This window comes from Bos grunniens, chromosome 7 (genome assembly GCF_055505025.1).
Source record: "Bos grunniens cultivar Pamir isolate PY7600 chromosome 7, Bosgru_T2T1.0, whole genome shotgun sequence".
NCBI lineage: Eukaryota > Metazoa > Chordata > Mammalia > Artiodactyla > Bovidae > Bos > Bos grunniens.
This window is the reverse complement of record NC_141171.1, coordinates 21,787,642-21,803,409: the sequence shown is the minus strand read 5'-3', so window position 1 is coordinate 21,803,409 and position 15,768 is coordinate 21,787,642. Positions and strand designations below refer to the sequence as shown.

At 40.1% G+C, this 15,768-nt stretch overlaps 1 protein-coding gene and 1 long non-coding RNA gene across 5 annotated transcripts in view; one reads left to right on the top strand and one right to left on the bottom strand.

Moving 5' to 3' along the window:
- The window catches only part of RAD50 (RAD50 double strand break repair protein), a 107,574-nt gene extending 95,791 nt beyond the window's left edge, over positions 1–11,783 (top strand). For 3 of the 4 annotated variants that reach the window (XR_015166887.1, XM_086410329.1, XM_086410328.1), the window contains 4 exons: positions 7,068–7,153; positions 7,700–7,842; positions 9,903–10,036; positions 11,438–11,783. Coding sequence is in view for 2 of the 4 variants with exons in the window: in XM_086410329.1 (XP_086266455.1) it covers positions 7,068–7,153; positions 7,700–7,842; positions 9,903–10,036; positions 11,438–11,624 (550 nt within the window). In the remaining 2 variants the exon portion in view is untranslated. Of the gene's footprint in view, positions 1–7,067; positions 7,154–7,699; positions 7,843–9,902; positions 10,037–11,437 lie in introns of those variants that run through there. The other variant, XR_015166886.1, reaches the window with a different exon arrangement.
- LOC147368895 (uncharacterized) overlaps positions 11,406–15,768 on the bottom strand; it is a 45,875-nt gene continuing 41,512 nt past the window's right edge. Inside the window, exon 3 of the long non-coding RNA XR_015166889.1 lies at positions 11,406–12,526. This is a non-coding gene — a long non-coding RNA (uncharacterized LOC147368895). The remainder of the gene's footprint in view (positions 12,527–15,768) is intronic.

Here is a 15,768-nt window from a genome sequence, read left to right as displayed (position 1 = left end):
GTATGACTTCTCAATTACAAGGGCCTTCCCAATCCTAAGATTACAAAAATTTTTCTTTTAATAGTCTTACTTATTTTTAATCTTTTATTTGGACTTCATTTGAAATTTGATAAAAGATAGTGATATAATTTTAATTTTTCCCTCTTCTAAGCACTATTAAAACCTTTCCCATTGACTTGAAATGTCAGTTATAAAGTTCTGTATATAGTTGGTTTAATTTTTATTCTTGTCCTCCATGATTTTATTCAATCACATTATCTCTCATATATGAACTTTAGAGTCATCTTGTGGGTTTTATTTAAAAAATTATTTAATCTTGTTGGGAGTTTTGTTTGGATTGCATTTAATTTACGGATTACTTGAGGGAAAATGTTTTTAATATTGAATCTCCCATTGGAGTCCTGTAATGTATTTATTCAGGATGGTTTTGTTCTCTTGTAAAGTATTATAACTTTTTCATTTAGATTCTGTACCTTTTTTCTCCTGGTATTTCTTAGTTTTTATTGCCATCATGAATAGGACCCATTTGTCTATTATATTTCATATTGAATTCTGCCACAGTAATGTATGTTTATTTCTGACTACTTATCAGTCTTTAATAGTTTGTCAGTTGATTTGTTAGGTTTTCTGAGTGTATAGTTATATCATCTGCAGAAACGATAGCAAGTTCTTATTTTTGTTCCCCTCATTTAGTCTTCATTTCTCTTTATTGTCTTGCTCAGTTATTAGGGATCTCCAGGACATTATTTTAGAGTAGCAATAATAAAAGTTCTCTTTCTCTTGTTCTTAGCTTTAAGAGGAACACTTTTGTATATTTTAACAGTAAGTTTGATGCTTGCTGTGGGTATCTGATAGTCATCTTGTCTAATTAAGAAATTTTTCTATTTCTCTGTATTTAGTTTTTATCAAAACTCAGTATTATACTTTTTGACATCTGTTTAAATAATATTTTCTTGCAATCTTTTAATGAAGTGAATTATCTTAATTTTCTGTTGTACCATTCTTGGGTTCTTGAGATAAACACTATTTGGTTGTAATACACTGGTTTTAATATGCTCAGCCCTAAATTTGGTTTTATTTAGAATGTTTGTATCTGTATTTGTAAGCAAAATAAGCCTATCCTTTTTTTTTTTCTTACGTTTCTCCTTGCTATGTAGTATTTACATACTTCGGAACTAGGTGTACCTTGAAGATATGAAAACATTCACTTGTAAAACTGTCTGAGCCTGATGGCTTGAAAGATGGCATTTTGACTGCCTGTTCAAATAATTTTGATTATATTCAAGGGCTGTTAATATCCCATTTTTCTGATCTTGAGCACATTACTAATTTGATTAAATCTCAGTTTTCTCCCCAGCTTCTGTTTTATTTTATTGAGAAATAGTTAACATACATCACTGTATATGTTTAAGGTGTATGGCATGATGGTTTGATATACACATATTATGAAGATTACTAAAGTAGGTTTAGTTAATATCCATCATCTCGTGTAGATAAAAAGGAAAAAACATGTTGTGATGAGAACTCTTAGGCTTTACTCTCCTAGCTGTCTTATGTCATACAGCAGTATAGTTAACATATTGTATATTACAGACCTAGTACATATTTATAAGCGGAAATTAAATTCCACATGTAAGTGAGATCTTACAGTATTTGTCTTTTTCTGTCTGACTTCTTTTAACCTGCCTTCAAAGTCCATCCAACGTCGTTCCAAATGGTAGGACTTCTTTGTTTTTTATGGCTGAATAATGTTCCATTATATGTGTAAATGTGTATGTGTGTAGATATGATATGTATATGTGTATAAAGATATATATCTCACATCTTCTCTATCCGTTCATTCCATGATGGACATAGGTTGTTTCTGTCTTAGCTGTTGTGAACAGTGCTGCTGTGAATGGGGGAGGAGGGTGCAGATAACTTTTCAAGTTAGTGTTTTCCTTTCCTTTGGATACATTCCCCAAAGTGGAATTACTAGGCTATATGTTACTTGTAGTTTTAGTTTTTTAGGACTCTATACTGTTTCCCACAGTGGCTGTACCAGTTTACAGTGTATGCTGGCAACAGTGCACAAGGGTTTTCTTTTCTCCACGTCCATGCCATCATTTGTTAGGTTTTGTTGGTGATGGATGTTCTAAGAGGTATGAGGTGCTCTTTCATTGTGGTGTTAATCTGCAGTTCCCTAATGACTGTCAGCATCTTTTTCATGGACCTTTTAGCTGCTAAAAGGTCATGGACCTTTCGTGTATGTTCTTTGGAAAAATGTCTATTAAGGTCCTTTGTCCAATTTTAAATTGAGGTTTTTTTTCCCCAGGTTGTATGAGTTCTTTATATATTTTGGATATTAACTCCTTATCAGATTCATGGCTTTCAAATATTCTTTCCCATCCCATAGGTTGTCTTTTTACTTTGTTTCTTTAGCTGTGCAGAAACTTTTTAGTTTAATGCAGACCCCCACTTTGTTGTTATTGTTTGTGCTTTAGCTATGATTTCCAAAAATCAATACCAAGACCCATGTCAAGGAACTTTCTTCTGGGAGTTTCATACTTTCAGGTTTTACATTTAAGCCTTTGATTCATTTAGAGTTCATTTTACGAGTGATTAAAATAGGGATCTGGTTTCATTCTTTTACATGTGAGTATCCCGTTTTCCCAACACCATACTGAAGAGACTGTCTTGTCTCCATTGAATGTTTTTGGTTCCCTTGTCAAATATTAGTTTACTGTATGTGTCTGGGTTAATTTCTGGGCTGTCGATTATGTTCTGTTGGTCTATTTGTCTTTTTATGCCACTGCCATACTAGGTTTTTTTAAGTCTCTTTTTATATTGAAGTATCATGTGAAGAGTTGACTCATTGGAAAAGACTCTGATGCTGGGAGGGATTGGGGGCAAGAGGAGAAGGGGATGACAGAGGATGAGATGGCTGGATGGCATCACCGACTCGATGGACAGGGAGGCCTGACGTGCTGCAATTCATGGGGTCGCAAAGAGTCGGACACGACTGAGCGACTGATCTGATCTGATCTGATCAATATAGTTGATTTACACTGTCATGTTAGTTTCAGATGTATAGCACAGTGATTCAGTTATATATATGTATATATTATTTTACAGATTTTTTCCTTATAGGTTATTACAAAATATTGAGTATAATTCCCTGTGCCAATACAGTACGTCCTTATTGGTTATCTGTTTTATGTATAGCAGTGTGTATATGTTAATCCCAACCTCCTAATTTATCCCCCTCCTCCCTTCTTCCCCTTTGCTAACTATAAGTGTTTTCTGTGTCTTTGGGTCTATTTCTGTTTTTTAAACGTTTATTTTAATCTTTTTTTTTTCAGATTCCACATATAAACAATATCATATGATCTTTGTCTTTCTTTGTCTGACTTATTTCACCTTAGCATGAAAATCTCTAGGTCATCCAGGTTGCTGCAAATGGATGGCATCATTTCATCCTTTTCGTAACTGACTAATACTCCGTTATATACATGCACCACATCTTCTTTATCTGTTGATGGACATTTAGGTTGTTTCTGTGTCTTGGCTGTTGAAACAGTGCTGCAGTGAACATCAGGGTGCGTGTATCTTTTCAAGTTTTGTTTTCCCTGGATATATGCCCAGGAGTGGGATTGCTGGATCATATGATAATTCTATTTTTAGTTCTTAAAGGAAATTTCATACTGTCCTCCATAATGGTCATACCACTTTACATTCCCATCAACAATATAGGAGAGTTTGCTTTTCTCTGCACTCTCTCCTGCATTTATTGTTTGTAGACTTTTTGATGATGGCCATTCTGACTGGTTTGAGGTGATACCTTATTGTAGTTTTGATTTGCATTTCTTTGAGATGTTGAGGATCTTTTCATGTGTGTTTTGGTCATCTGTATATCTTGAGAAATGTCTAGATCTTCTGCCCATTTTTTGATGGGTTGTCTTTTTTGTTTTTTTTTGAGCTGTGTAAGCTGTTGGTATATTTTGGAGATTAATTCCTTGTTGGTTGCTTCTTTTGCAAAGATTTTCTCCCATTCTGTGGGTTGTCTTTTCAATTTATCATTTCCTTTGCTCTGCAAAAGCTTTTTAATTAGGTCCCTTTTGTTTGTTTTTAATTTTCATTACTCTAGGAGATAGATCCAAAAGGATACTGCTGCAATTTATTTTAAAGTGTGTTTTGCCTGTTTTTCCTCTAGGAATTACACAGTGTACAGTCTTATCTTTAGGTCTTTAGCCAATTTCGAGTTTACTTTTGTGTGTGGTGTTAGAGAATGTCCTGATTTCATTCTTTTACATGTAGCTGTCCATCTTTCCCAGCACCACTTATTGCAGAGACTCTTCTCCATTGTATATTCTTGCCTCCTTTGTCATAGATTAATTGTCTATGGGAGTACAATACTGTTTTAATTACTATAGCTTTAGTATAACTTGGAATCAGGAAATACAGTACCATTGCTTTGTTGTTTTCTCAGGTTTGTTTGGCTATTTGGGTCTTTTGTAGTTCCATGTAAGTTTCAAGAGTGTTTTTTCTATTTCTATAAAAACTACCATTGGAATTTTGATAAGAATTGCATTGTATTACATACATGGCTTTGAGAAGTATTAACATAATTAATCCTTCCAATCATGAACATAGAGATTACCTTTCCATTTCTTTTTTTCATTTTGGCCATGTTGCCTGGCTTGTAGGATCTTAATTCCCTGACCAGGGATCAAACCCATGTAGTTACTGTAATCATTGCATAGTGGGGCTATAAACTCCATATTAACAGAGAGAGAAGATACAAAGTGGGATTCCCATGTGGCTCAGTGGTAGAAGAATCCGCCTGTCAATGCAGGAGACGCTGGTTTGATCCCTGAGTTGGGAAGAGCCCCTGGAGTAGGAAATGGCAACCCACTCCAGTATCCATGCCTGGTGAATCCCACGGACAAAGGAGCCTAGCAAGCTACATACAGTCCATGGAGCCACAGAGTCAGACATGAATGAGCAACTGAGCGTGCATGCAAGATACAAAGTGAATGGTCCAACTACTGTTGACATCAGCTCTGTCTGCCACACTCATTGGTCAGTGTGAGGACTGGAGTTTTTTCTCTCAGCAGACCTACACATGGGTGAGGATGCGCCACCTCTGATGTCCCAGGGAGCCATGGTGTAGACCGTACTTATACATCTTGGACATGTGTGCCCCACCTGGAGCTTGTTCTCCATGTTGAGAGTGCTTATTTATGTTAATTATGGACGATTTTTAACTTGAATGGAAAGATGACGTTTTTTAAAAGTCATTTGAAGAATCAAGATCATAACGTATAAAGCTAAGGATCACATGATTCATCTCAAGAACATTCTCTGAGGTTTTTTGGTTTTAAACAAATACTTAGAAGTTGTGTCTCTGTCCTTTTGAAAGAAGTATAAAATCTGAGATAAATATATAAAAGTAGAAAATAGAGACTTGTTGCATTCTCATCAACAGGCAGAATATGGTTTTTTTCCGGGCTTTATACTTAAAAATCCTTCATCTGATATTTAAAATGTATTTATGTTGAGTCATTTCTTTCTCTTTTGCTGGTAAACCAGAAGATCATGAAATGATTCTGCAGAGGCAGTAGCATTACGTTCAGTTTCTTTTTTTGTATATATCAGATAAGAGACTTGCAAATGGAAGTATGTCCGCCTCACATCCTTTGTATGGTGATGGCAGTGATGTTTGCCTTTTTGTGACTGTTGCAACATTTATTAATTCATAAACCCACTTCCAAAGAACCTAAGGGCTTTTTGGCGAAAGGTGACTATAGTAAAAACGATGTTAGATTTTGACAGGCTACTTTTGTTTTTACACATTTCTTTTCTTTTTCGTATTTCAAAACTACTAGTATTTCAAGAGTGTTGGGGGGGGTAGAGGGATGCACAAAAGTTAATGCACATATTTGGAGTTAGGATTTTTGAATCTTTAGGAAGGGAAAATAAAATTTTGAAGTTCAGGTGAGCTTAAGTCTCTATATCCTCCTCTCTGAACCAGCACTTCTGGTTGGTAAAAAGCTCACAGATCTGAGACAAAAGCAGCTTCAGAGGTTGACTTCGGTAAACTGTAATAAAATAGAAGAGGAAAAAAAAGACAGCAGTTCCAGAGATTCACCTGTTTTCCCGTGGATTAAGGGACCCTGTACACCTTCTATCCCCTCTTTAACTCACTGTCATCCGTTCAGCAGAGCTTCGTATATAACCAGTTGGTATCAGTAGAAAGAGCGCTTCTGTTAAACCTAAGGAAAAGTCTCATAAAAAACTCTTTTCAGAAGTTTTCACAGCACTTAAGCATTTAAGGGAATGTTTGTCTTATCATGGAGCTTCCCTGGTGACTCAGATGGTAAGAATTTGCCTGCAATGCAGGAGACCAGGGTTTGATCTAGAGAGTGAAAGTGGAGAAGGATAAGGACCCTGGAGTGCTGGAATTATATATGCCTGACAGTTTGCAATACTAGCCAATAGCAAGGTTTTGGTTGTATTTATTTTTTTCTAGCTCTTACTATATTCTGCTGATGCTAAGTTGCTTCAGTCGTGTCCCACTCTGTGTGACCCCATAGACGGCAGCCCACCAGGCTTCCCGGTTCTTGGGATTCTCCAGGCAAGAACACTGGAGTGGGTTACCATTTCCTTCTCCAGTGCATGAAAGTGAAAAGTGAAAGTGAAGTCACTCAGTTGTGTCCGACTCCCAGCGACCCCATGGACTGCAGCCCGCCAGGCTCCTCCATCCATGGGATTTTCTAGGCAAAAGTACTGGAGTGGGGTGCCATTGCCTTCTCCATACTATATTCTACTTTTATTATTAATATGGGGGAAGTTATCTCATTGTTATGATGTTACTTACTATATATATTATTAAACATTTTGTATATTTTTAATATATACTGTTAAATATATTGGTCTTCCCTGGTGGCTCAGATGGTAGAGAATCTGCCCGCCATGCAGAAGACCCAGGTTCGATCCCTGGGTTGGAAAGATCCCCTGGAGGAGGAAATGGGCAACCCACTCCAGTTAAATATTATGTTACCTTTACCAGTGGATTCTTTTTCCAGAGCAATAATGAAATTTCACAGTATGAAAATGGAAGAAATCAACAAAATTATTCGTGACCTTTGGCGAAGTACCTATCGTGGACAAGGTAATTAACATGGTGTAACATGAATGCTCTTTCTAAAGCCCTGTGTCAAGCTCTTGCTTCATATGACCTCTCATCATGCCAGTATTGCCTCTAGACCCCTTTCTGAACACCTCTTTCAGATTTTCTAAGAATTCTTATCTTGACAATATCTTTTAGAAAGAAAAAAATGCAAAGTTTTCTATTCCAAAGCCTGACAGGACTTACAAATTTGGCTATGGTACACATTATATTTAGCTGATGACATAATAGGTTCTGTTGAAGTGCAGATAGGGATAAGCTGAAATGAGATAAGAAGAAGAACACCATTAGGAGGAAATTCTTAATAGGGGAACTAAGAAAAGGGCACAGCTGAGAGCAACGGTTGGTTGGGTATCTGGCTGCTTCTGACCAGGGATTCTCATAACCAGGGAAAAGTTTCCAAACCACCCAGTGTTTCCCCTGGGAATGTCAGCCTCGCATGTTGCTTATAACGTTCTTTGATAAGGTTTGCAAATGACAAAAGGCTGCAGAGTATAGGTTCCTAAAATCTTCTTCTTTCTGTATCAGATATTGAGTACATAGAAATTCGATCAGATGCCGATGAAAATGTATCAGCCTCTGATAAAAGGAGGAATTACAACTACCGAGTGGTGATGCTAAAGGGAGACACAGCCTTGGATATGAGAGGGCGTTGCAGCGCCGGACAAAAGGCAGGTATTTTCACGAACGTAAAACCACTTGTACACAGAAAATTGACGGAGAAATGATTGTCAGTGCAGAGGAAGCACCCAAGGTGCCCTTGAATGGTGGGAAGCTCCTTATAGCATCATTGCTGCCACATGAAGTGAACCGGGCTTAGTTACTCTCATTATACTCTCAATTCTAACCAGCGTTTCCTGCAACATTATGTAAAGTAGGCTTTTAGAAGGGCCTGAAACAGTCTCACAGGATAGCCTAAATGTAGAGCAAAAAGCTGAAGGCCATTCATTGTTTCATGGCATTCCTTATGAGAATAAGGTTGTTTGATCATCAGTTATAGACCCACACTAATTTATGTGCCACCAAGAGAGAAAAAATTCAACAGTAATTCTAAGCTGCATCTTGATTTCAGAGAAGTCAAAGGATAAGGAACGGTATGTTTTACAGTCAGTGACATACAGTATTAGCAAACCAGACCCTAGATTGAGCCACATGAGGCATTACAGTAACTAAGAGTCTCTCGCCATAGGACTGAGTCCCCACCACCACTCCCCAGCCTAGCCTTGGGGCCTGGGGACCGTGTGAAAGCAGGCCTGCCAGAGTCAAAGGCTGTGAAAGCCACAGGGCCTCTGCCCCCACCACCACAGGGACTCAGTGCTGGGCCAGGCCACCTGGCTCTGCAGGGAGCTCTGAGGAAGCTGAGGTTGGATGCATAGAGGACTCATATCAACAAGTTGGGAAGTAGGACCTGCATCCTTGGGAACGGTGCTGGGTTCTTTCACTGTGCACTGGTTTGTCACCAAAATGTTATCGATTTTTGATCTTCCTCCTTTGCAGATTAGAAGAATATTATCAATATTACCTCTGGACCCCTGATTCTTAACAAAATTTTATAATTCTGTAAATGGATGCTCATATCAGAGTCATTCACATAAAAAAGTTTGCAGTTTTTTAAAGACACTCTATGCATGTATTTTTGTCATCAACCCAGATAGCTGATACCAATTTATAAGGCATCTGCAGATTATTATCTTAATCAGATTGCAAAAATGACAAATTTGTGATCTATAATCAATATCCCTTGAGTTTGAAACATGTCTATTTGGATTAAAAATATTTTCTGAACAAAAGCGGATTTCCTGTAGCTACTATAAATTACAAAAATTAGTGCTAGCATTTCCTTGATGTTGAGTGACAGGACAGACAGATGCTGTGTAAAAGTGGGCCAGGAGCTCCATTCCGACTCCACTCTGAATGGGTGATGGTGGCAGCAGGAGAGCAGGACTGGCCTGTGGCCCTGGCATCTTCAATCTGCCAGCCTGCCCTGTGCATCAGAGAAAAGCTCTGAAGTGCTCTGAGATCACTCGCTCACTCACTGACGCACCTCTGCTCACAAGTCTGGGGGTGGAGGGGACATCACAGCCCCCACAGAAGTCGTGCATCTTCCTGGACTCGTCCCTCCCTCTTGGTTCTGTGGCCCTTGTGCCCGCAGAGGGCTTCAGTGGCAGTCTCAGCGTTAGGTTTGTTATCCACAAAAGTTCCTCATAGTTTTGGTTGCTTGGATTTTCCACAGTCAAGCTTAAATAGAACCGTACTTGTGTACTCATAGCTTTCCTCTCCCTCCCTCTCAGAATCATACACACAGACATTTAAGTTCGGGTTAGAGCGATGGTGCCACTTCGGTTCCACAGAACAGAGAGAGTGAGAGAGTCTCCAAGGGAAAAGGTGTCTGTGAGGCTCTGGAAAACGTGTTATATCCAAGTTTTCTAACATCATCAGGACAATAGCCAGATTATGAATTTTTAAGGTTGTTCATCTTATACCACTATTAAAATTGTCAGTAACATTAGATAAGTGCTAACTGCATTTCTGATGCAGGTCTCTAATTGGAAGCTTTGTTATAGCTGATTTGAGGTGTGGCCTGGCATTTTAATGATGTACACCTGAGGTCAGTGATCCTGTGAGATTGCCCCACCTTTCCCTTCAAAAGCCAGTGTGCCAGTCTGCCTGTTTTCCTCAGGTGAATGAGAAACGTGTGCAGTGCAGCTGAGTTCTGGCACCCTTTTTCCAGGTATTAGCCTCACTCATCATTCGCCTAGCCCTGGCTGAAACATTCTGCTTAAACTGTGGCATCCTTGCTTTGGACGAGCCAACGACAAATCTTGACCGAGAAAACATTGAATCTCTTGCACATGCTCTGGTTGAGTAAGTATCTCAAATTTGGGGCCAAGTTATGATTGTTTTTAAAGGAAGATTAAGAGAATTCTATGGTGAAAATAGAATCCTCTGTAGGTGGGTCCTCCTTGGGGAAACTGGTTTTACCAGACCTTAGGCTTTACCTTGATAGTAATTTTTCAGATGCTTAAAAAAAGAACTACCTGGTGAACACATGCCCCAGACACATCCTACATCTCCCCAAGAGTGTTCACAGTGAGGGTTTCCTGGCTTGGTTTGGTTTTCCTGTAAACCCACCAGAGGGGCCCATGTGTCTCAGACAGGAGTTAGCGTGCTCCACTAAAGCATTTCTAGGTGGTGACAGTGGGTTTTAAACTCTCTCCCCAGCTGCTCACATGTGTCAGCGTCTATGAGGAATGACGGCTCTTACTCAAAAAGTGTATTAGTGGTGTGGTGAGGTAGGCTCCAGACTGCAGACACGCTTATCACAGCTCACCGCTGGGGTGGTGCAGGTCTGGGGGTAGAGAGCCCTTGCTTCTGCACGGTCCAGCAGAGGACGGGCAGTCTGCATGAGATAGAGAAGCTCTTCTGGGGGGTCTTCACTCCAGACAGACTCTTCGTAGCAGAGAGAACGTCTCCTGTGATAGGAGACTTGAGTGGCCCCAGAGCCAGCTGTCTCCAGCCATCTCTCCCAGTAGTCCCGTGTGACCCACAAGTAAGGGTTGGTGCTTGTGAAACCTAAGTGCATCCAGCTCCAGGCAAGGGATAAATAAGCGGTTAGTTTAAAGAAAAAGTCTTAAGTCTCAGACTCATAACTAGTTACCTCAGCATATAGATAACAAGCAGAAACGTTCTCAGTACGCCCACTCAGGCCCCCTGTGTCATACCAGTGATGCATCTAGTGACTGGTGGTGGCAGAGTTCTAAGTAGACCCAGCTCCTGAGAAGGCAGTGGGGCTCACAGTGTTATTCCCCTTGCCTGTAGGCTTTTTAAATAGTTTTCTTCCAGAGAAAACTAATATCAGGTCAAGAAAACCCCAGGAATAAGTCAGACTCCTAAAGTTGAGTGGCACAGATTATTAAAGAAAGTGCAATAAAACATTTCTACCTGCTTTAAGAATAAAACTAGTTCTTCATGTATTCTCACCAGTCTTTAAGCCAGACCTCAGCGAAGAGTCAGGCTACGCATCCCCACTGTCTAGCGAGGAGATGAGACTGCAACCTGGCTGACCTGAAGGCCTGGATCCACCCACCCCTCCCCCCTGCCACTTCCTGCAGGGCTGTCAGGGGCCCTGATACTCACACGACACAGGAAAAGCCTGGTCATCACACACAGCACACACTTTGTGTCTGACAGGGTTCTCAGTGGCTTTTGCAAATAAAGAAGAGAGTTATGTATGTTCTTTAGTAATAAAATGTTATATTGTTTCAGGATAATAAAAAGTCGCTCACAACAGCGGAACTTCCAGCTTCTGGTAATCACTCATGATGAAGATTTTGTGGAGCTCCTAGGGCGTTCTGAATATGTGGAGAAATTCTACAGGATTAAGAAGAACATTGAGCAGTGCTCACAGATTGTGACATGCAGTGTTAGTTCCCTAGGATCTTATGTTCATTAAAAACATTCAAGACTTACATACTTTAGAAACACTGATCCTCTGGCAACTGCTTATTTCTGGTATTGAGACAATATGAAAATGTTCTTTCAAATGAGCCTTGTGTCTAGCGTTTTTAATGTCTAAGAGGTTCAAAAATCATTAAAAGTGTTTCACATGAAATTTGGGCTGATTCTCTGAACTTCATTCCTCTCCAGGCAGCATCTGACAAGCCTCAAGAGCAGCGAAGATATGCTCAGCTTCCCTGCTCCCCTCCCTAGCACTAATGAACGAGTCTGTAGGGCCTGAAGCTTCTTACTAAATGTTCACTTCCCAAAGCATTAGTGAGAAGTAGTTTCTCTGCCTGGAAACTACAGTTTGGGCATTAAAAAAAAAAAGTCAGTGTTAAGATTTACCTCTAAATTTAGTTTGTTGGATGTGGTTTTAAAAACTGAGTTATCAATATTAATATCTGAAGATGAAAGATGATTATTAATAGCTGGCTCTGCTCTTTATAAATCTAGGTAAGTGACCTCTTCCTCTTGGGACCTCAGTTTCTCCAACTAAAATTTGCAGTAGTCAAATGGGGGCTTCAAAGTTTGAAAGGAATCTTAATTTAATTTCCATGCCCACTCTATTCCCTCCCCACATATCCCTACCAGGTAGTCCCCAAACCTGGGCTGTCTGAAGACAGGACATTCCCCACTGTGCACCATCCATTTCTGGAAAGCTCTGCCCAAGAGCAAGGCCGCCTCCTCACTGGGGACCTGACCTGCCTTCTTGCAGGAGCTCTAACTTTCTGTGCTGTTTCATCAGCTTAGCCTTACCGTGTGTCCCGACTGCTCTCCCAGTGTGCAGCTCTGGTGGGGACAGGAAGCAGGGCTTGCTCTGAGTTCACACTTGCTCCTGACGGGATCCGAGCAACCCTGGAAAAGCCGGCCCCGTTTTCATTCCAGATGTTGTTTCTAATACGAGCCCAGTCATACCCTTTCCCTGGAACTACGAGCTGACAACTTGAAGCCTGTCACAAGCAGGCCACGAGAGTGCTACCGAATCACGCACTCTGAAGTAGACTTTCAGAGTGTCAGTCACATGGCACAGTCACTTCTGTGCCATCTGCAGCTCTAATGAGCATATGGTACAGACAGCCTTTTTCAACACAAGTCTAGAAAAGAAGCCCTAAGGTTTTCAGCATCTGTGATAGGCTGGATAATGGCCTCTGAAGATACTGAGGTTCTAATCTCAGGGACCTGTGATGTTACCTAGTAATATGGCAAAAGGGACTTTGCAAATATGATTAAAATTAAGGATCTTGAGATGGGGAAATGATCCTGGTGGGCTGAATGTAATTACAAGTATCCTAGTAAGGAGCGGGCAGAGAGTGGGTGGCAGAAGAGAAGGTCCTGACTGTATTGAGACATGCAGAGACTGGAGTGATGCACTTTGAAGGTGGAGGACCAGCTATAAACCAAGAAATATGGGCAACCACAGAAGCTGAAAAAAGGCAAACACATTCTTCTCTCAGAACCTCCAAAAGGAACCATCCCTGCCGACACCTCACTTTCAGTCCAGTAAACTGATTTTTGGACTTATGGCCTTCAGAGTTATGTAAGAGAATAATACTTGTTTTAAGCTGCTAATTTTGTGCTAATTTGGTACAGCAGCAACAGGAACTAATACAGTATCCACTGTATAGAACCAATTTCTGTGCATCTGATGGTGATTATATACTACCTTGAGAAAACTGAAAAAGGTTTCAGTTTTCAGATGAAAAACTCATTTTCTGTTCTGTGGTTCACAGAAAGAACCTTGTCTGAGGAAGTCTGGTCTGGATCCTCGCTTAATCCCTGGAGGAAAGGGCCGAGCAGAACCTCCACTCCAGCCACCTGCTGCTTGTCCACTATGTGCAGTCATCCCAGTTAGCTTTGAAAAACTAGAATCGAGAGAAATGCAAATCAAAACCACAATGAGGTACCATCTCACGCCGGTCAGAATGGCTGTGATCCAAAAGTCTACAAGCAATAAATGCTGGAGAGGGTGTGGAGAAAAGGGAAGCCTCTTACACTGTTGGTGGGAATGCAAACTAGTACAGCCACTATAGAGAACAGTGTGGAGATTCCTTAAAAAACTGGAAATAGAACTGCCTTATGACCCAGCAATCCCACTGCTGGGCATACACACTGAGGAAACCAGAAGGGAAAGAGACACATGTACCCCAGTGTTCATCGCAGCACTGTTTATAATAGCCAGGACATGGAAGCAACCTAGATGTCCATCAGCAGATGAATGGATAAGAAAGCTGTGGTACATATACACAATGGAGTATTACTCGCCCATTAAAAAAAATACATTTGAATCAGTTCTAATGAGGTGGATGAAACTGGAGCCTGTTATACAGAGTGAAGTAACCCAGAAAAACACCAATACAGTATACTAACACATATACATGGAATTTAGAAAGATGCTAACAATAACCCTGTATACGAGACAGCAAGAGAGACACTGATGTAAAGAACAGTCTTTTGGACTCTGTGGGAGAACACGAGGGTGGGATGATTTGGGAGAATAGCACTGAAACATGTATTTTACCATATGTGAAACAGCTCGCCAGTCCGGGTTTGATGCATGAGATGGTACTCAGGGCTGGTGCACTGGGATGACCCTGAGTGATGGGAGGGGGGAGGGGGGTTCAGGATGGGGACACATGTACACCCTGGCTGATTCATGTCATTGTATGACAAAAACCACTACAATATTGTAAAGTAATTAGCCTCTAATTAAATAATTAAAAAAAAAAAAAGCTAAAATTACTATATTAGCCAGGCTAGCATGATATCAAGAGTGGTACCATGAGGAAAGAACAGCAGACCAATCCTCACTCAGAGGACACATCCAAGAATTCATAAATTAAGAAAGAACAAAGCAATTCCAGTCATCTTTTAAAATAAACATATGTAATAACCAAGGTATCTTTATCCCAAGAATGTAAGGAAATTTCAGAGGATAACTCTTGTCACAAATCATTACCACAATAAAGCCAAAGGGGAAAAATTGTGATAAGATACCCAACATTGACCATTATTTGATAAAATTCAACACCTCTTAGCTTTAGTAAACTCAGTTTTGCAAAGAATAAAAGAATATTTTCTTAGTGTAATTTGAGTTAGTTTAGTCATCTTAATAGTAAAAGATGAAATATTTTCCATTAAATGAAAATACCAGGTAACTTCCATCAACATATTTTTGAAAGCTCTAGTCATTGAAACAAATAAAAAGGCAACACAAAATAAATACAGCCAATGAAACAAAGTTACTTACAAATTAAAACAGGACTCCCAGTTTCGAGTCTGGTTTCTTCTGAGGATGTGACTTCCCTCACAGCCCTTTTGAGTGACTTTCTCTCCTATTTCCCTCATGTCACTGGGCTTGGAGGTCGCGTAGGTGCCCTTTTTAAGCTTTTCACCGCTGCTTCTACATTATTCTCCACCCCTTACCCCCTAAACAAACACACACACTTGAAGATGAATGGACATCACAATATGGAAGTGAAGAATATGAGCCAGACTAGCTTTAGGACCTTGGGCAAGTCATTTATCCTCTTTTGCTCCTGTTTCCTAATATGTAAAAGTAGCTGAAATGGTGCCTATTTTGTGGTGGTGGTATGAGTTTTAAGCGACTTAAAACTGCTTAGAACTCCCTGGCACATAAGTAAGTGTGTATGTATTTGAAAGAACCATCACCTCATTGGTTTACTCTTTCTTGTTGCAGTTATCTTTAGGCCCCAGCCCCACTTAGCAACAATTTTAGCTCTCAGTTGAGAATTATTCTCCAAACTTAATTTCATGACCATTGGTGATTTCAGAATCCAAATGATGGTCTAACACATTTAGACTTCTCAGCTCCTTGCTGTTTCCTCCGTGAGGGATACTCCACAGTTTTAGCCAGAGTCCAGCCCTTTAACAACAATAACCACAACTCTCCATATTTCCATTTTAAGCATCTACAGTAACCTCTGGTATCTCTTCAGTTCACTCCTGGGATCTCCAACTCCAGCAATTCTTTAAGCCCACCAAGATTTCTTTTTCTGCTATCCATAAAACATTTATTAGCAAGCATGCACAAACAAGAGAGGTCACACGAAACCGTTCATGAAGCTCAATGAAGTCCC